Below are 27,997 nucleotides of genomic sequence, written 5' to 3' on the forward strand. Positions count from 1 at the left end.
ACAATTTGCACTTTATCCTTGAAAAAAATCGCCTGGGCCAACGTGAATGCCATACTTGATGTTTTAACTGAGGGCACGGGGGCCCGGCTTTGTTGGAATCCGAAAGGAATACCACATGCTGGCCCATAAGCTCGGTTAATCCCGTCAAAGCTCGGCTTTACCTTCGTTGACTCACCAAATGGGAGGCCGATAATCTAGAGAACCCCACACTGGACAATCATCAGTATCACCAGTGAATCCTTCTCTACCAATTGTCGCTAATTTTCGGACAACTTATTACTTAATTTTAATTTGAAAAAATTCTGATTGTCAAGGTGAGGATTAATTCACGAGGTTGAAATCAATTTGACCACGGGAATCCAGTTGTTGCCTTGGGAATCGGCTTTGGGGGATTACTACAGCTCTCGAGGATCTAGTCACTCAATCCCCCTGATTCTCTGTTTATTTAACAAGCATGGGAATATCCGAGACAGGCTGATAAAGAAATTGTTGGATTTATTCTGGGATAAGGTGAGTAAACTGGGGGAGGGGGATTTTTTAGACGGTGGGAAAATAGGGTACGTTATTAAACGTTTTTGTTTAATTTCATGGAAACTATAATTATCATGAGAATGCTTGACTTCGGAATTTTCAATAAAACATGAATGCTCGAAAAGGACTTCACATGAATTTTAAATGTCCTCGATTACAATGTTCATGGGATAGTTATTATTTTTATATTCCTTCCGTGTGAAAATACATTGGCGTTGATATGGGTCGCACGTCGGAAAAAATCATATTAATTTGGGTTTGGGTTTATCTATTAAACTGTGGCGGGAGTGTTTCGGGTAATTAGCTGAGCTGACGTGGGTAGTGGTGGTGTCAATCAATTTGGAGGTGGGTGGGAAGAACTGAGGTATTCCGTAATTATGAGGTGGAGGGATTAATTTCATTGGATGGGATAATGGCACTGTTAGGACGCAATGGGAATTTCATGGACAGTTTGGGAGTAATTTTCAGGAGAGTGACAGTTAATTTTATTTCGAGGAGAAAAGGAATGGAATTCCAAATTGCAGTAATTATTTCCTGTAATCTGATTGATTAGTTCACGACTCTGGCTAGGTTAACACCAAATATTTATGTTTTCATGGATATTGCACATCAACTGAAGAATCTTTATCTTTCTACAACTAAAAAATGTAGAAGCTCATTAGATTTTCACTGAAATATGAGATTTTGTAAGTTTTCGCTTCCTGAATCGGCTTCAATTCTTGCTATTCCCGAAATTGCTCGGCAATTATCGACTAATGATGCGAGTGCTAGGGGAGGTTTTCCCCTTTTGAAATATTCAGTTATTGAATTATTCGTGTGGAAGATACATCGATTTAAAATGATGAAAAAAGGATTTGTTATCTATCCACTTACTACGTTCATTCGAGAAATTCCAAAAAATCTTAGGAATACAAATCTTGGACTTTAAAATCATTCCCAAATACTATTCAACTATCGAAATCAAACGCCCATTCCTCTCACGTTTTTTGGATCAAAATCAAGATGTATAAGAGTCACAATAAGGTCAACGAACGGAGCTAGCAGGAGACGAACCAAATGAAAAATTGAAATTGGGTGACTCATTATTGTTGAATGGGAAATGAAAAGGAGAAATGACATGTTTGCACAATCCCTGAAAGCCCCATGACATCCCTAATGATCTCAATGGTTTACTTAGTGGTACACCTCAGAAAGTTGCAAGGGTGTTGAGTAATTACAGAGTTACCGATAATTAAAGGCGTGACAAGTGTACGGAGCATTTTGAAGTTTAATTGCGTTCCATTTGCATAGACATTATGCGCACCAAAAGTTTCCTGATCATCCTCTTATTTACCGCAGAACAGAGCGGACAGAAAATTTAAATTGAATTTGTGATTCTGGTATTGTAGTAAAGACCGTTACCCTATACCCTTAGGTAAGACCTTTCGCGGCAGTAATGATGACTGGGAATCACTCGATCGGATGCTGATCCATTCGTTGTATCAAAACATAAGGAGTTCATTATTATTTTACATGAAAAATTGGAAAAATCAGCTAATACTCTATAAAATAATGAATTTTCAGAGAGAATATTTCTTGCAATTTGAGAAGACATTCAATGTTGTCATTCCAGAAACACTTTTACGCCCTCAAAAATGATCATTAATACATAAATTTAGTGAGTGTCCACAAATGCAATTACACAGGATGAAAAGGTCTTGACTATCAGCGATCAGGCAGTTGTGAGGTATTTTCTCATAAAACAACGTTACCAATCGCCCTTCTCTGGCCTTTGAAATGAGACAAAGGGAGTCAAAGTTTTCACTTGAATGATAAAAAGTTAAAAAATGAAATAATGAATAAAGAAGGGGATAATGACTCAGTCGTAGGTAAATGAAGATAGTTCTCCTTTTGCGGTAACGCGATTTTCATTTTAATTAAGATGAAATCCCCCTGGCATGGGAACCAAGAAGACTTGAAGTATAATACCAGGGACAACGTAATGAAGATTCGCGTTAATCGGCTAAGGAACCGCTGTGGGTTGGGTTCTCTGTAATATAACCGGGGTCCATCAAGACAGTGGAGATATGAATTTTCTAAAGCACATTTCATTGCAATTGCACGATGAATGATATGAATTCAAAACGATGCTGCAGTGGGTCAAATATTATAAGTTCATTGGCTGATGAATTATTTAAATATTCTCTTGAATACCTGAGGATACTAAAAAACCATTTTACATTTTCATTATTTTACAATGAAGTAATGTAATGTATTTAACATTTCCCGAGATTCTTACCATCTACACTTTATTTTAGCGCCTCATATTCCCTCACTGATTTTTTCCATTAAGAAATGGGGCTCTAAAAAATAGGATTTTCTCACGATCGTTTTTCTCCTAATTGAGCGTCAAAGTATTTGGAAATTTAGGGTCAAAGACCCGAAGTAGAAAAATTCAAAAATTACGCTCCTGTTCTGTACTTTTTTCTCGTAGATCACTAAAAAAGTGCATAATTGCCCGGTAATTTTTACCGAACTGTTTGGCTAGTGGATTACAGACCAGGTACGTAATTTTTAAATAATTTTTCTCTCCGCGAAGGAAAGATATCCAAATTCTTGGCTATCACTGAGTGGTTCAAATTGACTTTGAACAGAAAATAAAAGAAACCTAAAATACTTGCTTCTACTTATGGCCAGAGAATGGTCTCATTGGATTTATTCAACAAAAAAAACCAATGACCTCAACTCTTAAAGCATTCAACTGGCGCTATCACTACGAATACATCGATAACAATTTCCCATATGGATTGCTGCATCGGCACGATTCGTGCGCACAGTCAGTCCTCGTTATCACTTTCAACGGGCATTTTTATTTTCACAATAACACGAATGAATAAGCGTGTTAAAAGGAAAATATTTTTTCCCACCTACGTGGCGTTGAAACAAAATGCATTTGATTTCCATACGAGATACGTGACAGAAATGAATGTTAAACCGTATTACCATCAATCGGTATTCACTGTATAATATCTTGTAGGGCGTATGGGCCTACTGAGAGTGCTTATTTACCCGGTCGCAATCCTCAGTCTGAGCGAGAGGAGATGTAATCGTAAATCCGTACGGGTATGGAAAGGAGCAAAGGGAACGAGGGGTATGAGTAATACTTGCGCATCAAAATGCTCGACCGAACTATTCGCTGCACGTCGCGACATTAACCCCGACGGCATCGTGATAACCTTACCCTTGCCACGTATTAAGGTTCGCGGAGGAAGGGGCGGACAAAAAAAAAATTATTTGCACAGCCAGAGAGAGGAAGAAATGTTTAAGGTGCCATCGCGGTGAAGTCCGGAAGGCGTCGCATATTGAAGAGACGATTGTTAAAGTTCATAACATTAATTGTAGATAAAAAATGAAGTCAAATTTAAGGAGTCCGGGTGGAGAAGGGTGACGATCGTATAATTCTAAAATAAAATCATCAAGACACATGAAGAGCAATTTGTTATATCGTACCAGACACTTTTTTGATCAAGACGTTGACTATTAGATCATCATCATTCTACCCGCGTGGACATTAAATCCGAATCCTCTGCATGTGTTCGAGGCCGCCGGTTTCAGTCTTTTACATAAAAAAAAGAACATAAAAACCTGGAAACTGACATGAGACAAATTGAATCAGAGTTACTGCGAGCGGAGTCGGTACTGCAATATTTTGAAACTAAGATGAAGCCAAAAATTTTCGTGTAGACTGATACAAGTCATTTGCCAAAATTTTAATTTCGTGAAGTGTTTGGCGAAATGACTATTCAAACTGATCAATTGAAATAATTCGATTTATCTTCATTTTATCAAAGTCCGTAGAGCATGTACTGATTGTCAACACTCTTGATTTCCTATTTACTTTCCATTTCCTACGAAACTTTACATTCTAACAGAACAGCCACCCCGTGGAAGGCTTCAGTTAAAGTACCAACCGTATTATTATCGGATCGAGGGAGAGATATGAGATTGTTTCATTTGAGAAAGGGAAATAAAAATATAGTTGTATCACCGGTGTTTACTATTTTATTGAATAGTGCCTCGGGGGCATGCGGCGGTTTAACGATCTGACTAGTGAAGCGGGTGAACAGCGACAAATAAAATTACCAGAATTTTACGTTGTCATGGTACCCCGACATCCATCGAAATAACCACTTTTCCCTAACGTCTTACAGTTACCGAGGTGTTTTCCTTTTTCCCCCTTTCTGCTCGAATTTATCCAACCCTCTTGACCTCCCACGATCTTAAGTCGATATGAGGGAGAAAAAACGGCAACGGTCGTATGCCCCAGGGTGCTTCGGGCTCGTTTTGACGAGTTGAGTGTTGCTCTGACTGGTGGTAAGGAGAAGGAGCATTTCGATCTCCTTGATAAAGTGAATAACGTTTCAAGTTTTTCTTCTTGGTTTTGGACAAGCTATGGTAACGTATTTTTCTTTAGATTTTCCCATTTTCACTAAAAGCCTTGATATCATCCGAAACATGAAGGATTCGTATTTCTATAAAATGTCCACCAAGCAAAAAAGTCTAGAAATTTGTGAAATGTTTCAATCTCAATGAATATTGTAATGACTGTGTACGAGCAAGAAAATTATTACGAAAAGAAAATTTCTGTATAAACAATGAGCTCTTGAGAATCAGTGAATTTCTCCTGTACGCTAAAATCCTTCTCCTCGTGATATGATTCAGACTTCCAACTTTACGTAATCCTCTACAACTGAATACTATAACAGACACTAATTAGGTACATTCATCCGAAAGCTGACTACTCCTACAATCATTAGATGAAGATCAAAAGAAAAATAATGTTTATAATGCAACCGACAAGTCCTTAAAACCGGTCACTCGCCCGTTCTTTCGTTCCCTCACAAATCCGCAACGCCATCAGAATCCTCACAAATATTTACAGATAGCTTTGTCATCCCCTCCTCCTGCCCTCGTCGATTGAAAAAACCCTGGCAGGGTGCGGAAGAAATTGGGGAAACGAGGAAGTTGAAAAAAAAGGCCGAGTACTTACCGCTGTCGTATCGTCGAGTTTTCGTTTCCATGCATCACTACGTTCGATCAGAGAGTTCCACTGTTCCGAGAGTTTGTTCACCTCACGTCGAATACTTCGAGTTAATTCGTGGGCCTGCTCCTCGGCACTTCTGTAACCCCTTGAGTCACCGTCAAGTTCTCGACCTATTCCAACAAACGAAGGTAGAGAGAATGAGAATTAAGAGAAAAAAAAACAATAAAATCGAAGAAGCTGAGTTCACTCGCGCCCCAATATTTCCATAGATTTGGATAAATGGGTCACGAATTACTGGAAAATCAGTAATTCGGAAAAAAAGTTTCTCATACTTTTTGCTGACAGCTCACCCGCTGTTCTCACCATTGTTTTATTTGGGATGGAGTGAGGGAAAGGGCGAGTTTTTGATAAAAATGATCGAGCTGGGTCCAATAAAGGATAAAGTATATAGGTAGAATGGTGGGTGCGCTTCAAATAGCCTGCACTCTGCCTCGCTATGATCATAAATCAACATAACGCGGAGCAGATATCGTTGGTAGCCCAGCGACGGAGAGGGGGTTGGTTGGGTGAATCGCAATTCGCTATCAGAGCTAAACATGCATGTAAAAACTTAACGGATGATACGATGCGTGATTCATAGGACAATTAAATATTCTACTATTGGAAACACACTGTACCTGCTCCATTACTCATTCATAAACAGTGTGACTCTGTTGTTTCTATTGCATCGATTTCGTCTGCATTTCGTTTCACATTGAAAGGTCTTATTGGCTTATAATGCACATGTCATTTAGGTTTCTCTTTTGGGGATCTTTGTTGAAGTTTTCAGAAAGCCATTTGCCATGTACTTTTTGGTGTATGGAATAAATAAGTAGGAAATGTATGTTTACGATTCACTTGGTTTCTCATGCTCAGAGGAAGTCCGGAGATATCGCGACTTCTCCTTGTGAGATACCTTGTGTATTAGAAAACACAGACTTCGTTCATCTCTACTGGGCTTCCCATCTTTAATATGAATAGGGACGAAAAGGACCCAGGGTTGAGAGACAATTTTAGTCGTGATGAAGTGTAACGCGAAAATTATTTAGAATATTGAGGCAATAATTCCTCATTATGAGGAGCAGCTTTGTTCAAAAGATTAGAACCTTTTTCTGTATGTGCAAACCCTTACGAGTAATCTTGCCACTATGATAAGGAGGCATTACCATAGAGACCGTTAGAGATATTGTCTCGCACACTTCATTTCATCCCTCGGAATGAATGAATTGTGAAAGCCCTTGGGAATCTGTGATTCTGTTTTCGTCGGAGAATTATCCACGGAATTGAGTCAGCTTGGAGTAAGTAAATGCTGATCAACAAGCCACGAAAAATCAATGAGTTGATTCAACATTTGGCGATCTTCAGGACGAAGAGTTGGAGAAGACTCGAGAGGAAAGAATAGGGATTTGTTTTTTTTCCGTTAGACTAGCAGAGGTTGGGGGAATTGAATTAGGCAGTCGTGCTCTCCATTTGTGAGCCCATTGGTAATCTATTCTGCTGGCGCCTGGCGAATTTTCCAAGCACGTTCGCACTGTGCTTCTTTTCTACTCGTGGCGGGCTTTAACAGTCTTATGTTGCATTTGGAGACATCACATTTCACTTTCCCTGGGTTGTTTTTCCTCGGTCCTTTCCATTATACCCGGTTCGATATTGTAACGCTCGTCTTGAACTATCGTTCTTGCAATTAGCTCTACTCATTTATTTTTTTTTTCGGCAATTAACTCGATTGTTTTCTACTGGACAATGAATACGTGTAAGAGATTAACGCAGAAGAGATTAATGTTTACATTTGTATTTAAAACTTTGTTGTAAAGAGTCTGTCTTACTGAGAAATGTATCCATTTGTAATTATCGAGTTTGTGGTATTTCGGGAAGAATTCAAGGCAATGTTGTGTCAAAGAAAATATTTGTGTCACCCATTTGGCACTTGACACATGACGAATGCAGAAAATCTTTGGAACAATTTCTATCTTGTCTAATAGCTTTGGAAATGAGGGCTCTGTATGCAAATATACTCAGAAGAGAATTGCAAGCTGTGATTTATGTTAAAAGTTTGTGAGTAAATTGATTGGATACTTCTACCCTCGAATTAAAGATATTATACAGAGAAAGACACAAGCTGATAAAAAATTATCCTGAAATTTGCCTGTCTTTTTTTTGCATAAGTTTTATCCCAGTCATCTCTCTGTGTATAGCAACAAACATTATTGTTTCAAAAAATCACTCCTTTGTCAGGAGAAAATGCTTCTCTTTAGTGAAAATGGGTATGTACGATCTGGCAAATCCTTTCAGAATTGCAAGAGATCAAAAGAGCATTTGATGTCGTAAAAGGATAGGGCGTGAAAGGATTTCCTTTGTCCCTTTTTTTTCTCTATTCTGGTAGAATTCGATGCAGCTGCACTCCTCATTATTAATTTCCACGCAATAGTTTCCAACAAACTCGAGTGAATCGACTATGTGAGAATAGACTTGTTTGGAGAGGATGGTAACGTTCAACTAAGGGGCGGTAGCTTTTCCCACGGGAGCCTGGCAAGCACCGTCAGAGTTCCGGACAAGTCCTTTTGGGATGTCCCATCCGGAGTCATCGGAAACTAGGGAGGAGTTTGGGTCGTTAATTCGATTGATTTTACTTCACCCCTACCCCTTTTCACTTCCATCGAAAAGTTAATTGACCAATTTCAAATGGACTCCACTTCAATCATTCATTGTTGTCTCTGATGAATGTAGATCACTGGCGCAAGGAATTGTATTTCATTTATATCCTACACTGACTAGTGAAAAATTGGAGAGCATTCTTTTGAAATATCTTCCTTACCTTCGGAATCAGATGTGTCTGAGAGTGGTGGTTCATTGGCAACGTGTTGTCGCCCGCTGTGTAAGTTGTGCTCAATGACGGGTCGTTTGTCTTCCAGCTGTCTCCGGAAGCCTCGGTAATCATCCTGAAAAATACGTATAGTATTCCATCAGCAAATGACAAATTTATATAACAAAAGTATCACTCTTTAGAATTGGATTAGCGAGAATGACAGCTAGACCGACATGAAAAACGATCTAATATCACCAAGATAATTTCTGTAACTGAGGATTCATTACAGCTTTGAGACACAGACTCATTAGACAAAATAGATTAGGGCGATAGTAAACGAAAATATAATATTTTCACGAATGACGATAATATTATTGAAAGGATCCGGAATACGTGAAATGGGACGGGATGAGGTTCTTTCTCGCTTCTGAACTCAATGTCATTGAGATCAAGCGACGGTCATATTTCAGAAATATCGAAAGCTTTTCCCCGCACGAAGTCGGCCATCTTTCAATGCTAAACTACCTGATTCATGATCCACTGGGCCAAAACTTTTGATCTTTTTATTCATTTCCTCATCTCTTAACGGGAATTGAACGATTTCTTGAATCAAAAAATTGTCTTGTCATTGTCAAACGTGCAATATTCCAACTATTCATTATACCAATATCTAATTAAACTTGACATTTCCTTCTTTTTAGTGATTTTTAAAGATTACATTTTTTACTAAGTTTCAGTTGCAGTTTATCAACCCAGAATAAAAACTATTTCAATCTACATTTGCTATTTATAGAATTACTGCTTTGCAAACTATAACACATCCCCGGTAGTATTATCGTCACGAACGTATGTTACATCTTGCAACCCATTTTATTTGTTTCCATATTACGATAAAGCAACAGTGCACGAGTTCGGCTCCACCCCCTCGTATCAGTCTTTCATCAACATTCCACAAGAATTAGCCATTAATAATAATTTTTTCAATGAATTGTGGTATTATATGTATGAATAAATTTTTTGTGTTGATTTTATGGCATGATTTGACCCTGCAATTAATCCATGTTATTTCATTTCCAGTAAATGAATAAAAAATCATATGATTATAGCCCTTTCACATAGCTACTGCTATTATAATAAATGACCTCCGTTTATAAACCACAAAATACTAATAACCGTATTATTACAACGTAATTATATTCCTCGTCTAACCAATTTTATTTTGTTTCCATAGCACAAATCCCATAATATTTTCTCGGGTTCCTCTTCCATTAGAGTTCTATGACGATTAATAAGTAACCACTGGTCTAACTGATCTTTTCGAATACATATATGTTCAATGATTTTAACTGAATATTGTATAGATTGCCCCTTGTAATTGATCTCGAGTTTTAGACTTCCAATAAATGAATAACAACAATAATCTAATTATCATTTTTGAGCAGTAATTCTCCACTACTGAATAAAAAACCCTTTCAATCCACAACTGCTATTAATAAAAGATCTCCCTTTACAAACCATAAAACGTCAATAACACTGCTATCGTCACGAGCGTGTGTTACATCTTCGAAGCCATTTTATTAGTTTCCATATTACGAGAAACAATAATCCCACGTTGTGTCCCCAGTTTCTCGTATTCTTTTTTTTTATTTCTGATTGTTCCGGTACATAAGCGTCTTTTATATCCGTCTACATGCCACATATACCTCCCAACACTCTTTAAACGCCGCCTAGTTTTTCAAGGGGATCTTCATCCAGCCCTCCTCCTTCGAGGCCACAACGTCAATGATGAGATAGCACTGAAAGAGACCGAGGGGTCGTGCCAGAGTTATTTTTTTCTCAGTACACTGAGTATCACACAAGAGATGATTGATTTAGCGAAAGCTCAAAGGTCAACAATGCCCTCGAGTGATCGAACACATTTTTCAAAACAATAGAGCCACCGATGCCCTTCAACATTCAGCCTTGTATCCCTTGGACTCTCTCAACTTCTCGAATCAAAGTGACATTGCTTTTTAAATAGAATTATAACGTGAGATAACTTGCCTGTTGTTTCTGGAGTGTTGCAATATCACCGCAGACAGGTCCCAAGCCGGTCAGCTCAGTGTCCTTCCTGATGACCCACTCTATGAGCTCACGCAGAGAAAGCAGAAGGGCATTCCAATGTTCCGCATTACTCTCCAGTCTATTCCTGAGGGAACGAATGAAAACAGAGTCAGTAATTGAGACAGAATAATCGATATCTGTATGACAAACTTCGTGGTATCTGTTACCTACCACCTTCAATAACACACAGGTCACGACATAACTGTGTTTATTGTACGGTTAATGTTCAATCGGGTTATTTACTGTTTATATTTCATTAAACGTTGGATAATGACGTCAACAGATTGCGCCGATATTTAATGAGCCAAATATCAACGAGCGAAGAGCAACTTCAACAGCTTTATTGGTGTTGGCAGGTGCTTTAATTTTTTTTGTAAACACATGGAGAAAAAGTTTTTAGTCTCTTGTGGAAATATCTAAATTGGCAAATTTGTTGGCATGAAAACCGGGCGGGCGAAAATTTTGGGAATTTTAATTTTCAATGACTCTCCAGAAAAACTGAAGGGAAATGGTTGTTTTCTAAGTCCGTTCTCTAGTGATCAGGAAATGATCCTCATCACGATTATGACGTTAAGCATAAAGTTGATTGACAAGGGTGTTCCTCCCGACTAGAGGACATTCCGCAATTGAAAATGTGCAAAGCTACATCTGAAAAAACTTGTTTTTTCATAGTTTGACTTGCACGAAATCGTGAAAGATTATTGGATCTTCTTAAATGCAATTTACGGTTGTATTTTTACATGTGTAAATTGCTTATATGACGCCAAAAACTCGGTCATTTTCATATCTCTCATACATCCGCATTGCACCATTGACATATGCGAGGTATTCACAAACTGACAGTAAAATACATAAATGTGGATTTTGGAGGAGGCTGAGGATATAACGTTTGGGATTTAGATTAATATTGCGCCATTGTCGGGGCTGTTGCAGTTGAGTGATATAGATGGTCGGTGGGTAAAAGTGGCTGGATTTCTACTATCGCCGAGTAGCAGCCTCGACCTCGAGATATATTGCAGTTATTGTAACATCGATGAAAGTCTTGAGGAATTTAGCAACTTGTATTTCTGTGTCTGCTTCTGCACCTGGGATGATACATAACCCTCTCTGCCATCCCTTGCCCGTTGAAAATAAAGAAAACTATGACAATGGATGTTGCCCCCAGGCAGTTGTATTTCGAAGAAGCATTTAATGATGATTGTGAAAACATGGATTTGCAATAACTCAAATTTATCGATAATCAATTGTCCAATAGCTATTGTGAGTAACGTTTATCAATGATGTTATCAATTGACGATAATTGAGATGGATAGAAGTGGACATAACTCCCAGTGGCTTATAAATACGTGAGGATCATCGGGGAGAACATCTGGTGCAAAGACAGCAGTAATTCTTGGACATATATACATTAGAATATACGCATGAGCCCTAGAAATTTTGAGGGGGGGGGGAGGGAGGGGGGAGGGAGAAGGGAAATTCTCTGGGGCTAGCGGATTGCGGTATACACGCTTGCGCCAAGATTTCCCTTTAACACAAACTACCGCTGCCGGATCTTCCGGATTAAGTCTAAGCTACGCCTTATCATACTTAAAGCCGGTATTACTCTATGTACAGGTGCATTATACATATCGGATCGGCGTTTGGGTTAACAAGATACTGCTGTCAATAAATTTTATGATGGTTGTTTAGATTGGAACTGTTTACAATGTCTGAAAAAAAAAATTGACAGAATAGTGTTGCATAGAATTCTGGGCCCTCCTCCTCTCATTGCTTTGCGGTGATTTGTCACCTTTGGGGCTGATCAATTTGAAATTCTATTGTGTTTTCAGTAGCAGTGCTTCAACAGCTCTAAAGTGAGCGGGTATTTTCCGATAGCTTCGAGGTGAGGAGGGTCAAGTTTGAGAGAGTTTAGAGGAAACAGGATTTGTCAAATCCAATCCAGTTGAGTTAATTATGTTAGTATTTTTCAAGCTACACCGATCACCGGAGAAACTATTGAATGGGTGGAAACCATTGTTAAAATGATTTCAAAAACTTCCCTGAATTTGTTGTTCACTGAAAAGTCAGGAGACTTTAGTGGTCGAGTTTTGCGATTAATTTGAATGCTCTAGGTGCCATTGAGCTAAAGCATTCTAAATAGACGTAAATTTAAATAACTATTGCCCTATGAAAAAAAATCTAACAGTATATGCTGAAATTTACTGCAACTGTTTTCGGTGAGGCTGTTTGAGCTTGCAATCATGGTACTGTCAATGCTGGGAATGTGGATGGGAAACCATTTCACAATTGAGGTTTCGATTTTTAACACTTCACCGCAACACAAATGTCGCTGGTTTGAATAGACTTTTGATTTGACACTGCAATCCAATGAAAAAGAATTGACTCACATCGTTGTCCAAATGGAATGCCCATTGCCACCAGTATTCGATTCAAAATCAATGATCTCAATTTGGTCGTGCATTCGACCGTATGAAATTCATGTAATAGTTTGCCGACAAACGAAAGAGCTTTCATAAACACGTATTGAGGAGGAGAGGAAATTGAAAAATTCAGTGTGGCATTTGCGTTTATTCACGTTTGCCTCGTTTCAGAATGCAAATGAAGTATCGTTCAAAGGCAGCAAGGAATGCCATGCACGAAATTCCAAAGCTTTCATAGTTAATCGTCGGCGCGTACTACAGGATTCCAAATACCACGCGGTCGAAGTTCAAATAGTTCATTTTCCCATAAGTTAAATGCTCACATATTCGCAAAAGGCATGTTCTCACCAATTTGCCAGATCTCAGAAATCATACAAAGATATATTGAACTGAATTTCACACTATACATACCTGATTGCCATGCTTTTAGCTTTCAAATGATGCCACCTCTGATTCATTTCATCCAGTCTGCGTTGCAGCATAACAGCGTCATCCTGACTCGCTAATGAACCCAGGAGTTTACGTCCTGTTCCATTTAGTGATGCGTAAACATCTCTATGTGTCTCGATTTCAGACTGCAGGTCCTGCAACAAGAATTACGGCATGACATCACCATTTTGCATAATCATATTTCACATTTGTGAATAGTAAATTCTCATTCGCATCTGAACAACTGGAGTCCAAAAATGGACGTTGGCAAAATATTTTGCCAATGTCGTTATTCATATTTACTGAATATGATGTACATCGGTGAAGCTGCGACAGATTGATCAGTGATATTATGCAACATCTATTTCTGCGGGGGGGGGGGGAGGGATAAAAATCAAAGCACTCGAAGCTTTTCGATGCGACACGGTTGTCAGACAGAATCGATACTCCACTGATGCGACAGCGTCAATTTTCCTTTTTTTTTCCCCAGCTTCCGCACTCTGCGGCTGGGTGATAAAACTGCAAAGACCGAGGGGAAGAAGAGGTGGATAACCCAATGAATTATTCACCCAAATCTAAACCTCCCGGTGCATAACCATCGTAACATACATGTCTACCAGCTTTCGCATATATTCCACGAGTTATTGGATTTTTCGAAAGAACTGAGAATATTCGTATTTCACGTGTTCGAAATAGAAGAGATCAGCAAGCGGTGTCTAGGATATGTAGATGTACCACAATATTCGTGGGAACAAATTTTAATTGACATTGACAAGAAGCTTTTCATGATTATTGGAAGGCTCTGCTGCCTCTATTTAATTGCATTACATTAATGGCAAATTTTGTGAGCATTGAATCCGGGTGTAATTTGCCCTTTATGTGACCCGGCAATAATACCCGACATGAACTCATTAATAAACTGATTAATGTTAACCAAAGCTTGCCATTAAGATTGATGAAGCCTCCAGCAATTAAATCAATGAAATGCTCTCGTTTCGAGCCGGTGGCGCGTTCTGATCAAGATTAATAAAAATAACATTTTATTGACATTGATTGAGGGTTTTCCATTGATCTCAAAGGAGAGCTTTCAATTAAGACGAAGGTAGAGCTTTTATTAGAGGCTGATAAAAACCCTTTTTAGAATTGAATTTCGCAGTGAATTGCGCTTGGTCGAGGTAACATTTACCCCCGAAGAAAATAATTATAATTGTACCAATGAAAATCTGAAGCTAAGGTGGATAATCTAGTGAATTATTCACCCACATCTGACCCTGTCCTGCATAATCATGGCAACATATATTACTACGAGTACTAGCTTCCGTATATCCTATGAGTTATTGCATTTGTTGAAAAAAAAACCAGGGGATCCTCTTATTTTACCTGTTCAAAGTAGTAGAGATCAGCGAGCAGTGTGTAGGATATGTATATGTAGCGTGCATCCTCAAAATCTGCTGGTCGATATAGTCGGAGGGTGGCACGACCTCGGGGCCAAGTGCCCCCCCTTGTCTGACCACCACGATAATCCACCTTAATTATCTCATCCGATACTTCATCATTATCCTCGTGTCATCGCTGATCAGTGTCATGTGTGCAGATACTATCTCTTCCGTTTGCGCATTTTTCAACACTTAGTGAAGTTGTTCGGGATATTAAACAGTCATGGGTGAGATGCATTGCGGGAATACATTGTTGTCGAGAATACTGAGTCCTTCACTTGGGTGAGTTTCTGGTCAAGATTGATTGGAGCAATTAGCAAATGCACGGTTTCATCTTGAAATGACCAGTCAGTTCGGCTCAACCAATCTACATGGCTATGGGAAATTGAACGAGATGGCAGATATAATCAGCTGATTCGGCTGAATTTCGTAGCTACTACTTTAGTAGGTTGGATCATCGAATTTTCCGCTGAAGGGAAAAGTCTCGGGTTTGAGATTGAGTGATGGGGAGGCCAAAGTCAAGCGAACTAGGTTTAATTGTCAATATCGCCTGACTGAATCATTCAGGTTGGACGAGTCAAGAGTTGTTTCAAAGCTTTGAAAAATATATTTAACTTATTGCCTTTGATCATCACTGAACCCCGAGCAAATGGGGTAACTCAGATGAGCCAGTTTTTCCAGGAAACTTTCAAATTCATGAAAATATTTAGAAATTTTCCCCTGTGGGTTTGGAATTATTGACAACTGAAGACAGTCATTTTATCTCATGCTGATTTTTGGTAGACGCGAATGGTTCTTGATGGAAGTCTTCATTGAGATGTGTCTTAATTATGAGCTGATGGACACAGGGCTGTACTTCAGAATTATTCCAGCAAGAATTACCAAACTAGCGTGATGATAGCACCATCGATAATGCTCCATTTGGTCGATCAACGTTGCGTGCTCGTAATGAGGCAAATGGAATGGCTGGCAGTGGTTAACGAGAAAGGAATGATCAACTCACTGATCTATTGCAGGGTGGCGGTATGAATGACTCATGACGGGTGATTCGTCATTATCATTGATTATTAGCAGAGCTAGTTAGGATGACTGGCTCGTCGCGGACAAAATACAGCGGAGAATTGGGGTATACCACTGTCTCGCTGCGACAGCTCTAGGGAGGGAAGACGAGCGAGCGAAAATTGTTCGGTGACGGAGGACAATGCGAATAATTGTAAGGACTCCTTGTCTGAATATTAATTTTCCATTTACGCGATTACAAGATTATGCGTGAACGTTCAATTCCAAGACCAGGAAATATATCATCGCTCATTCATGGCATATATTTGTTTGTGATTAAAATTAAATTGACTGTGATATTTAATTTTTACTAACGCCAAATTAGCGAAACCGTGTGCTCACACTGTTTACTCATGAAAAATGATCTCGAAAAAATTGAAAACCTCCATTGCTTTCCCATTCCCCAAATTACGAAACCATCGATTCCTGAAATTCAGATATTTCAACTGAAAATTAAAACTCCATCCCTCCGAATGTCCAACCCTACCTCTAATGAATTTCCAGAATGCAGCACGTCATTATAATACTCTTTTGTTTCCCCCGTGAAAATCCCCGGTAAATGTCGAAAACTCTTCAAGAACTCGGGAAAACTTTCTCCTCGAGTATTGGCCGGGAGAGGCCGTAAAAAAAACGCAAGAGAGTGAAAATTACGGGAGTTTGGGCTAGTCCTTGTAGAAAGGCTACTTGAAGAGGGTGCAAGCCTCCACGGTACGTCCACACGAGGAATTCGGGGAATGCAGTTGAGGCAATAAAGCCCAGGTGGAAGGCAGCCCAGTGGCTCCAAAGTTTTCCTCGTGTCTCTCCACGTGAACGAGCACGTTATCCACTGTGTCGACTTCCAACATTGGTAGTTTGGTGGGAGGCTGTGTGTGGCATTCATCGGATCTGAGGTGAGTAAAAGCCCAGAGTGAGACCATTGGTGAGGCAGCCAAGCGTCACCAAGTCGAAGACATGAATATTTATCACCAGTCGGTACGTACTTCTCAGTGGCACGACTGGTTATACATAGTGTAACTGAAGCTGGCTATGTTGTACACCCCCTTGGTTTCCAACCTCTCCAACGATTCTCCCTCAGTAGCCGCCAAGCCTTTCTCTCTCCTTTCCAACGTCAAAGTGCCACTGAGGTACAGTATAACATTAAGCTACATGTGCTGGGTGAGGGGTCTGTGTTGGTGAAGCTGAGTGAAAATTCAAGGTGGTTATATGTGAACCCTGGTGTATGCATTCATACTCCTCATTACCACCGTAACTAAGCACTGTTCGCATGATGGCTTGCACCCGCAGCGCACTCACAAGATGAGGATCAAGGGATGGGGGAGGGTGGATTTGGGCGAGCGAAGCCCCTCGCATACGGCTAACAGAGTACCTTTTGACATTGTCGCCCTTTTTCTCAGGTTTTTGCCTGATGCCGGGAAAATTGAAAAGGGAGAAATTAACGGTAATGATGGTTTGAGATACTTTGTCATTATGTTGGAGAGAATGAAGGGCATTATTCACTCTTGGAGGGAGAGAAAAATTGTTTAATAATTACGTGACTGTTCCGTAATTTACAGGGCAAAACAGTAATCAGTCAAAATTACGGAATAGTTACGCATTTTTTCACTGAACATTCCATATTCCATTGAAAAAGTGCTCAACTCTTTCGTAATTTTTACTGACTACTGTTTTGGGTTACAGATTACGGAACAGACACGTAATTTTTAAATAATTTTTCTCTCCGTGTGGATGTACTGTTGATATGAATGAAAAAAATCGTTAAAATCGATCGTAAAAATCGTTGATATGGGCATATTTATGATTTAGAAATAGGCAGTGGGATTTATTAATGATTCGCATTACTCCGTGCGGCGAACCATGTTATAATGCACTGGTAGAACAATTTATTTATTCGAAAGGGGGTGCGTTAACTATTGATGAACGGTAGAATTGATTGTCACCGAATAAATATTCGTTAATAGTTAACCCATCGCTCACTTGGATTCTGAACTGCACGTGAAACGAGGTTTATCAAATTTATATTTGTTTACTATTTAACGAATGCACATTTGATGGACCCAAATGGATGCGAACTCATAACCAAAATCCATTTGTTCATAATAACTATTCCATTCTGTGAGTGCATGGAATTCTGTACAATATACACGCGGGTAGATTTTCCGACTACAGTGACTATAAAACAGAAAATTTTTACTGTTCTTGGTGCGTAATATACAGTTTCCATGTGGAGATGGAAAATTTAAAGGATAAAATGTAGTTATTGGAAACATAAAATCATTCACGTGAAATTTTCATACGTCGGAATTTCACGCATCCGAGAAATTATCATTTCAGGATATACATTTGAAATTTGACCAAGTATTACCGAAAGGTTAATTGAATATTATGTTAGATTTACCCACTGAATGTGACTACTCTAGGTATTAGTGGAATACTAATGGTTCCCGTACACGAAGAAATCGATTTTGTTTAATCCTCACGTTTTGGTCTTGAAACATACAGCACAGTAATGATGCTTGTGAAATTCTTTAGCTTTATCCTACACGGTGGAATTTTATTCTCGGAGTGTTTAAAATGGTTAGGGAAAATACTGAGGGCATTATTTATTATTATAAATTGAAAGGGTTTTAGCGGTGGTTTTTAGGGAGGAAATGCGGGATTGCTTTCGTTGGGGCATTGTCTCGGGGTTTTTGTTGCAGAGCGCACTTTGCGGAGACTTTTGTTTGATGTTTTTTAATGGAGCTGAGAGGGGAGGGGAGAGACGGGTACAGGTGCAAATGTTCGATATTTACAGAGCTTTTTTGCATTGTTGTGGCGTACGGCTTCATACATGGAAACGACATTTGCCAAGTTTACGACGATATGAAAACGCACTCTAAGGGAAGAGTTAAAGGAAATATGTGCTGATAAAATTTTCATTTTTCTCTATCTGTGGAGATCGCGATGATGTGAATACATTATTCTTTATTCTCTTTCCACTAAAATTATAAGGACTTGAATTTAAAATTCGTGATTTCATAGAAAAAATTGTGAAAACTCAATTTCAATTGAATAATTTCGTGAAAATGAAAAAAAAAATTGAGTAAATCAGGAAAAACCTTTTCTCTATTTCGTGATTTTTTGGAACTTCTTCAAAAAAATTAATCTTCAATTTTATATCTTCGGATAAAAAGAGATACCACGTGTTAAGAATTTCCTTTAAAATTAGTGAATGTCTTTCACTGTGAAAATAAATTTTTTAATTGTCGACGGAATCTTTGCGAGTATCGACGATACTCCGCTATGCTAATTAATCTGTTTATTAAATATAATTAGAGGACGGTGGGTCCTGGGTAAATAGGATGGTTCAACTCCGATGCCTTGGGCAAATTCATTTGGCGTAGTGCCAGATTTCGCAGGGTGTTTTATTCTTCTGGAGCGAGGGTGCTTGCTTGCTGGGGTAATTGATGGGGTACAATAATCCTGACAATTTGAATGAATGTTTTGAGCAATGGTAACTGCAGGAAGAATATTTATTCACTTGAGACCGCGGTGTTATTAATTTATGAATAATTGGCCCTTCCAGACCATATTGTTGATTCATCAGTGACAATATCAATGCAACTCCCACTCGTTTATGCTCCAATCCAAAATAGTTAAACGCAACACCTAATTATCCCAAATCTCACGGTGAAGAGGGAAATTTAGACAATAGTTTTAACTCTATTTATAATGTCAACATTGAATTATGAATTTGTTCATATAATTGAAGATGATATTCTCAAGAAACGGTGTCTTATTGTGATAGCGAGATATATATATATATATATATATATATATATATTAATTGAATTGACGTAAAATATAATCCAAATGATGCGCCTGATGAATATCTCCCAGATAGATAATGAAATCCACCCCCATATTCATAGAAAACAAAGAGAAACTTTGCTGAGAGCCATCGAGTATAACAAAGCTCATTTTAGAATTCTCCAATTACTTCAGCCATCAATTCCCGTTGATTGCTCAAGTCTAGCATTATTCATTCAGCTATTGATCCGTTGATTTGTGTACACTGGGAGCATCTCACGTGGCTCATTAGAGTCATTAACGGAACTGTCAGTTGTCCAGGGGATGCCTGGAAAGCGTTGGAAGCACTGAGTGAAATGGACACGAGGATCGAGAGAAACTGGATGCTCTACCCTATTAACGAGCCGTGGAATGGTCCAGAGCGTTGAATCAGTCCCGACGGGGCGTCGGTGTATTTCGGGAGTGCCATTCCCAATGGCTCCACCGCAAATGATTACACTGGTGGTGCCTCGGCAAACCAAACGAGCCGTTGATGTGCGCCAATCGACAGGTGATATCGGGGCCGTTCACCGCTGTATTATTTGACATTTGCGGTTGGATTCTTTGCGCGAGGTTAGCACCTCGGTGGCGGATGGTTTCAGGGCTTCCTGGTGATCATTGGTATACTCCGTAATAAGTGAATCAGCGGGGGTGTTCTTGTCACGGTGCTGGTAGGGTGTCCGGGGAATTCATGAACGTGATTTGAGCCGTCCCACGTGGTCCTCCGAACGTGTTACAAGGGCGATATTGGATGCTGTTCAGGATACGCGACGCCGTGGGAGGCCCTGTACGCTCTGGTTTGGAACATGGTCTTGGAGGGGCCGCTGTATCGGAAGGACGTTCAAGGTATCTGGAGTGGTGAGGATGTTCAACGATCTTCTGCTGTCTGATTGAGACTGCGGTGTACGTTCAAATTCGTTTTTAATCGTGAAATTTGTTAATTAAAGAATGAAAAGAGCTAACCGATGACCGAATGAATAATTTATATGCTTCGATAACTGAAAAATGTACGCAAAAAGTATGCGAAATTCAACCATTGAGTATGAGCGAAATCGAATGCAGATTTTAGTTTTAATACGAAAAAAAAAACGGGGTGAAATTAATGGTTTGTTTGGATGTCGAAATTTCTACGGTAAAATTTGTAATATTACGAGAATAATTTTCCCCTAACTTCACTCTGTATGCAATAGAAAAGCGATTAAACCCCCGATTATTGATTTCGCCCAACGGCATAAAAAAATAACACATTCACCCGATTGATACCGTAGTTGAGCGGGAATTCTTCTCTGCATTGGAATTTTAATAGCTAAAATCTCTATTGAAATATCTCATATCCCGCCGATGCATCAATATGAAACGTTATAAAGTTTACGAATATTCCGATATAATTCACTTTATCCTCAATCACCTGAAATTATTGAGCAAATTGATATTTCATTATGCGAAGTAAATATCCAATGTTTCATAAAATTAATGTCAAATTGATTTGATGAACTCAAAGAACATCCTGCTGGTGGAAATAACGGAAATCATTAGACCCCCGATGACAATGGGAAGACGGAAATTGGACGGTACTAAGCATCCGGGTTTCCGATCGATGACAGTAGACGGGAGGGGTGACAATTTTGGATGTGCGCTTGGGTACAATTGAACATCTTGAATTGATCCGGACTGTAATATCGATTCATTCCAACTAATTGATTCAGCAGATGATGTCGGTCTGGACAAACATGATTACAGAGATCGTATGTGTGCATTTTTTAATATCAATATCACGTGTACACGTGACTGAGACTAGGAATTTGCGGACGAGGCACATGGGCCGCATGAGATAACGAGAGGACTCGAGTGTGTACTTGTCCCGTGTATGCGCTGATGTCAGCTGAAGTATATAAATGAAATGCTGATAATACTGTAGTAATTTTCCCCCATTACTGAATTTCTGGGCGAGGGGAACTCAGTAATATCGAAATATGGATCGATACCTGGACTTGAATTTTTTTATGGCCTAAGGACGATATTGTTATAGATTCGGCTTCTCTTCCTCTCAACTACCTTCACATACGATCGTCTTTTCTGAGATCATCATCAGTCATTTAAGTTTTTTTAATAAACTCTTATTTATTCTATTATGAAGTCTCTTTTCGTTACAAATATGTCTGACGTCGTTAAGCTGATTTTCGATCGTCTGCGTTCGATTCTCATGACTTCAATCGGCTTTATTCTTGTTTTTCTTTTCCTGAAATTGTCTCCCTCGTTACGATGTGAAATCCTTAAAAATTGGTACTGCAGTATCAGAGGTAATGAAGAATTATGAGAGGAGGGAGCAAAACTGACGATATTTTTAGTTGGTAAAATGGATTTTACAAATATTTTGAAAAATGCCAGAGAGAAATGTCAGTTCCATAATTTGGTAATTCTTGCTGAATATTTCTCTCAGTGTAGGTTAATGATTTTATTTTGAGCCCCACTAAATGCTCATCTGACTTAATACCTTCAGGAATATCACGCCCTTGTAGATGCACTTTTAAAAAAATACCCAATCGAATCTCTCTCAGATAAAATTCCACATCATTCAAAATTCCGAATTCAATCTTCCCATGTAGCCATGTCTAGTCTTTGTAAACGTTGGCTGATGAAATTCCCTTTGTACATGTGCCAGCGGCTCCTCCGTTTGATTGATAGAGATAACGTTGCCAATTGGAAGAGAAAACCGAGCACCCACTCCATGTAACAATAGCTTTTCAAGGTTTCCGTGGATCAAAAAATGGTCAGGACGTCGAAGCTAAGGATATCACTTGTCGTACAATATTCTTGTTAATGGGGAGAAAATCCTTTTACGGGATGTCACCCGTAGGGCTGAATTAATGTGACATTTTCACGCACTTCTAAAGGATGGGGTTCTAATGATATCAATTTTTGACTCACGTCACAAGTATTTAATGTCAATAGAGACGAACATAAAAATGAATTTCTGGACAAAGAGAAACTCTAGGACGAGTCATTCAAAATAATCTATCATTGGACATAATTAAAGACCAAAATTTTTAATTAAGGAATAAGGAATGAAGAAAATTGTCAAAAACCGTCTCTCAAAGGTACAGGAAATTTATGCGAAATTATTTGCAGTTTATTGAGGAAAATTCGAGTAATTTCTGCAGGAAAGCTCTGAAGCCTATAGTCTAGTTCGATTAGCAATAATTATTCGCTAATTTAATCTCATGGTAACGCCCCTGGATTTTTAATAATTGATCCAATTTCAATATCCAGGCAAATTGGAATACCTCATAAGAACATAAAAGTTAATTGGAGTTTTCATGAGTTACTAATTTTTTTGAGATTATTATTGTATCATCCAGAATATTCACAATTGATAATCGATAGGTGTGCGATGCACTCCGCGCGTTTAATTACCGAATTAAAATTACCGGTTTAACAAGTGCGTGGGGCGGAGGGGAGGGGGCAAATGGATCAGCCGTTATGGCCCCCTCAAACTCCAATTTCCCTCGATTTTATGGCTTTCCAGGCCACGAGTAGAATTTTTAGACAAAATCATGCGACAATCGCTGCGACAGCCAGTGGACAGGAATGAACTGTGTGATGTCAGTCGAAATGTGGAAATGCGGAAGAAAATAAAATGAAAAGAGTGGAGAACATGGGGAATAGAGGGCACAGAGGTTACGTGAAATGGGTAGATTTTTCGAGGGCGAATCAATCCGTCTGTTTCTACTTCGATCATGTAGGTGACGATTTGAAACCTTTCTTCTTCAAATAGTGGAATATTCTCCTCTAAGAGGACTTCCTGGTTTCTACTTGAAGAAAATTGTCGTATAGTAATATCAATGATGGGATCACTAGAAAGTGGTGATGAAACTATTGAATTTTGATCAATAGTTAACACTCGTTATTCTCGCAACAAAAAAAATGTCTGAGTTTTGGAGATATTTTGCAGAGTTGAAAAACGTATGAATAATGTGAATGTTGACTTGAGTTTTCATCGAAGTTTTCATCTACAAAATCACGCGATCCTTATTTTTGATAATGTCAGCCCTAATTCACCGCACTATCCCACAATTACTAATATGCCACGAATAATTTTTCTCCCCCATCTCTCAGCAAAAATATCTAAACAATTTTCAAACAAAAATAAATGTAAACACTCCTCGATTCGAAGAAAACCATCAAATAAACTCGTTCTACATTCCGACCCCCACGCTCCAAAGGGATGAAAAAAACCAGTTCAAAGAGATTTCCCACAAATATTTGTGGATTTGATAAATTCTGAGAGTGGTAAACATCCAGTACCAGAAATTGAAATTCCAGGGGGATTGGTAATCTCGGGCGTTGGAATTTCCCCAGGAATTTACAGACCATAACGTTCTCCACTTGATGCGAGAGAAGGGGATGCCATTTATCAGGGCAGGTAAATCTTTAAATCCCCTCGAGTTAATACGAATCTGGTAGTACAGCTTGATAACACTATTGCACTTGATATCCCACCCTCTCCCTTCTGTATTGGCAGTTTGACGAATGGCTGGAGCATGCTTGTCATCCGTGCGCCGTTGAGAATGCGAAAAAAGATTGAGCTGGAGGGATGCGAAAAAGTGGAGAAAAATAGTGGGACGAGAGGGGGGGGGAGGGAGAGAATCAGTGAGAATGCAATCTAGCGTTAAATCCGGAGACACTCACTGGGAATACTTCATCTCGTATTCACATTCGTGGAAATCTTTTTTTCCACCCTCTTTTGTGTGCAATACGTAGCTGAACTATGAGGGGAATCCTGTCAATGGACCAGCCGGAAAATCACTCGGATATTCAGAACGATTGGAAATTCATTTGGCACTGCTAGAAAGCAAATCTCATGCAGTCAAATTTAAACTTCCACAAAGTTGATTGCGTTTGTACGGCTCCCCACCCTCAACGTTTCGTCTCTGTATTGAATTTTTTTTTTCTTCGCGTGTGCGTGCTGCTGTATCGATAAATCATTCAGTGTGCTTTATTTATGTCTTCGATTTTGCACCGGTTTCTGGAGATTTCAGGGCTCGTTCAATGGTTCATCGCGAAGGCTACCCTTATGGGGGAAATTTAGCGTGGCTTCTGGATTTTTTAAGGCACTCGGTTTTTTGTGGTGGACAGGTTTATACTCCTACACACGAAAGCTTATAAAATACTCGGTAAAATTTTCATGTGCGTATAGCAGAAAACGTAGGAAAAATATTGAAATGAAGGGGATAAAATTTTAAGTTGTCACGTGGAAAAAAATATTTCGTAAAAATTGTGGTACAATGCATGGATTCGGTTATGGAGAATCTTTTTCCGTAAATTTTAATAGGAATAGATCTGGGCGGAGAAGAGGAGGGTAAAAAATTCTTGAACGCTAGGGATTTTTTATGAAGTCAATTCGCAAACGCATTAATGGCTGATTTTTACTGAACAAAGCGTAAAATTCATGCAAGGGAGAAAAGGTTTAATAAAAATTACGGAAGATCTCGTAAAAAGTACGGAACGTTCCGTAAATAATATGCAGCGAGTCGCGTAATTTTTACGGAGCGTTCTGTACTTTCTACTGGACCCTCGGTAATTTTCCCCGAAACTTTTTGCTCACTTGGGAATTACGGAGCTTTCGCGTAATTTTTATTGAACTATATCTCTTCGTCTGGGGTGATTCGTGACATTTCAGTTCGAAACCACAATTTTTATGGGATTTTTCTCCGCCACTGGATGATTTTTTCATTTTCATTTATTTTTCCTTTCCTCATATCCAAAAATTTTCCAATTGAAGGGGCAATGCCAAGTGATATTCTACTGGGAAATTATAAAGGGGGAAAATATTGAAGTTTCGAAGGAAAAATTTCAACTTTTAGAATTTTATATTAGAGAGAAATCACAAATTCCAAACAATAACTGGGAAATTTAAACCTGGGGATTACAATTCACAAAGAATTCAGTATTTTCGTAATGTCATGAAGAAATAACGAATGGGGAAACCTTAGGGAGATAAATATTTCAAGATAAGAGGATTTGTCATCGATCCATGGACAATTCATTCTCGCATGCAGGCTGTGCCAGTTTTTGCAGATTTTCGAATCTATTGAAACACATTTTTGTCGCTTTGGACAATTCGAAGCACAAATGCTACAGCCATCGGAGAATTCCTTCGGAGAGTGACTTCCCCACCGACATCAGAACTCCAAAGATTAACCAACAAAATAATTGGAAAATTCCCTAAACATATTCTCAACTAATCGAAAATTTTCTTCAACAAATTGACAAAAATTCTGAAGATACTGATACCACCATAATAGGATAAACCTAAATTTAAAATCAAATGAACTATTTTATTTCCGATCCCACTTGCACGGCCTCGCATTATCGTAACCACTGTAGTGTCAAGCACTCTGTGGATCGAGAGGGAAGTGCTCAAACTTGAAATAGTAAAGAGAAAATCCTCATTGCGAAACGATTGTAACATGAATAGCCGGGAGGTGGGAGGACAGGAGGAGGAAGGGCTTGACCTCCATCGAAAAACGTGACCTATCGTATCCAAACCTTCACCGAATAATAGTAGCATTTGTTCGGCAACTCGAGTGGCTATGCAACACGCTCCACTGAATTTTCACGTACAATCCGACACACAAGCACATCAACACCATCACAAACAGTGACGACCAAACGCGGTATTGAATTGGAAAAAGGAAGGGAAAAAATATATATACGTTGAAAATGTAGTTGAAGTTTATTGAGGGAGTCCTATCCTATCGGAAGTTGTGTAAAAAAAAAAAAAGTTATATTTTCCCTTCGAATGACTTCGCCGGGAATTTTCAACGTATTTCTCTCCTATTTTTCCAAGATATAATGAATAATAAACAGTGCACAGGTGATGGAATCTCACGCGAGTGTCCGGTGATGATCGGCCATGTACTGGTGGCTCACGACTGGCGCACCAGTGGCAAAAGTCCCTTTGCAACATATAAACGGGGCTTGCCATTGTTTTCACGGCCTAGTTCTGCCTGTTTTGAAGTTTTATACATCCCAGGACTCTATATCCACTCCTGTCGATAATGACATGTCAACCGAGAAGAACAGCGGGAGTGAGGATGCAGGCGGCTTAAATATTCCAGTGGATCGCACGTTCCCAACATCGGAGGGAAAATGCACAGCTAATGGAGAGAAGAGAGAGAGAGACAGGAATGAGTGGCTGAGGGGAGTGGAGGACACCGATGGGGCTCGAGCTTTCTGGCATGTTGGGAGACTTCCGCGGTGAATCCGATTTCTAAATTGGTGAATGACGTTATCGAATCAGGGCGGAATAGAGGAATCAATTGTAAACATCTATCCGAGAGTAGTTCGTCTTATTTTAGATCCCAACTTGACGAGAGGATTCACGGAAAAGTTGGACAAGGACTTGGTGCATTGAGAAAAAAAATCTTCAATATCCCAGGTAGGAAATGCCAATGTCCACGAAACGGGCCAGGTCTGGCACGAGACTGGCTTGCCAGATCTGGGCCACCAAGCTTGGCCCGAGGCATGGCCAGACCGGCAAAGAGCATGGCTTGCCAGGCTTGGGTCACTAAGCTTGGCCCGTGGTATGGCCAGACTGGCAAAGAGCACGGTTTGCCGGGCTTGGGCAACCACGCTTGACCCGAGGTATGGCCAGACTGGTAAAGAGCATGGCTTGCCAGGCTTGGGTCACCAAGCTTGCCCCGAGACATGGCCAGGCAGACAAGGGGCATGGTTTGCCAGGCTTGGGTCCCATATGGAACAGCATTCCAAAAATTGAATTCTCATGGGGAATGTTCCTTCACTAAATTTTTCGTCCTTTGATTCTCCTTCTTCCGAAGGTACCATTATTTCTTCTGAACATACTATTTCAGGGGAAAATATGCGTGGATATCACCGTATACCACACATTCTATGACAACAGCCCGTAAGATGGCGTGTTGAGTAGTCTGATTGTGGCAGTAGACATGAGTGTCGTGTGCGGCAATTTATTATTTTAATATTACTCTTTTACTATTGTAATATGTCTCAGAGTTCATATTCACGGGTTAAAAAATACAGACATTTTCATCAACTGAAGAAAAAAGAATCTGTAAACGTAGAAGGCGCTAAAGAAAAAACTCCGGATTACAGTGAACGCAATAATGCCGATGAGGAAGAGGTTAGTTTGCCAACAGCCAATGAAATAACTATCCGTAGTGGATCTATTGTGGATCAAATTAGTGGAGATGTCGATGTTCGACATCTCGATGATAATGCTAGTGCTTGTGGTGATAGTTGGTCGGGTGGTGATGGTGATTGTGGCTCGTATAAGCATCTTAATGAT

The 27,997-nt window shown here is 39.4% G+C and overlaps 1 protein-coding gene across 10 annotated transcripts in view; it reads right to left on the minus strand.

Annotated features, from left to right (window-relative positions):
* Positions 1 to 27,997, minus strand: part of LOC135172594 (dystrophin, isoforms A/C/F/G/H-like) — a 184,493-nt gene that overhangs the window by 21,956 nt on the left and 134,540 nt on the right. For all 10 annotated transcript variants that reach the window (XM_064138745.1, XM_064138739.1, XM_064138742.1 and 7 more), the window contains 4 exons: positions 13,334 to 13,506; positions 10,443 to 10,587; positions 8,409 to 8,532; positions 5,561 to 5,724 (listed from right to left, as the gene is read on the minus strand). In XM_064138745.1, coding sequence (XP_063994815.1) covers positions 5,561 to 5,724; positions 8,409 to 8,532; positions 10,443 to 10,587; positions 13,334 to 13,506 — 606 coding nt within the window. The remainder of the gene's footprint in view (positions 1 to 5,560; positions 5,725 to 8,408; positions 8,533 to 10,442; positions 10,588 to 13,333; positions 13,507 to 27,997) is intronic.

Source organism: Diachasmimorpha longicaudata, chromosome 2, assembly GCF_034640455.1.
Source record: "Diachasmimorpha longicaudata isolate KC_UGA_2023 chromosome 2, iyDiaLong2, whole genome shotgun sequence".
Lineage (NCBI taxonomy): Eukaryota > Metazoa > Arthropoda > Insecta > Hymenoptera > Braconidae > Diachasmimorpha > Diachasmimorpha longicaudata.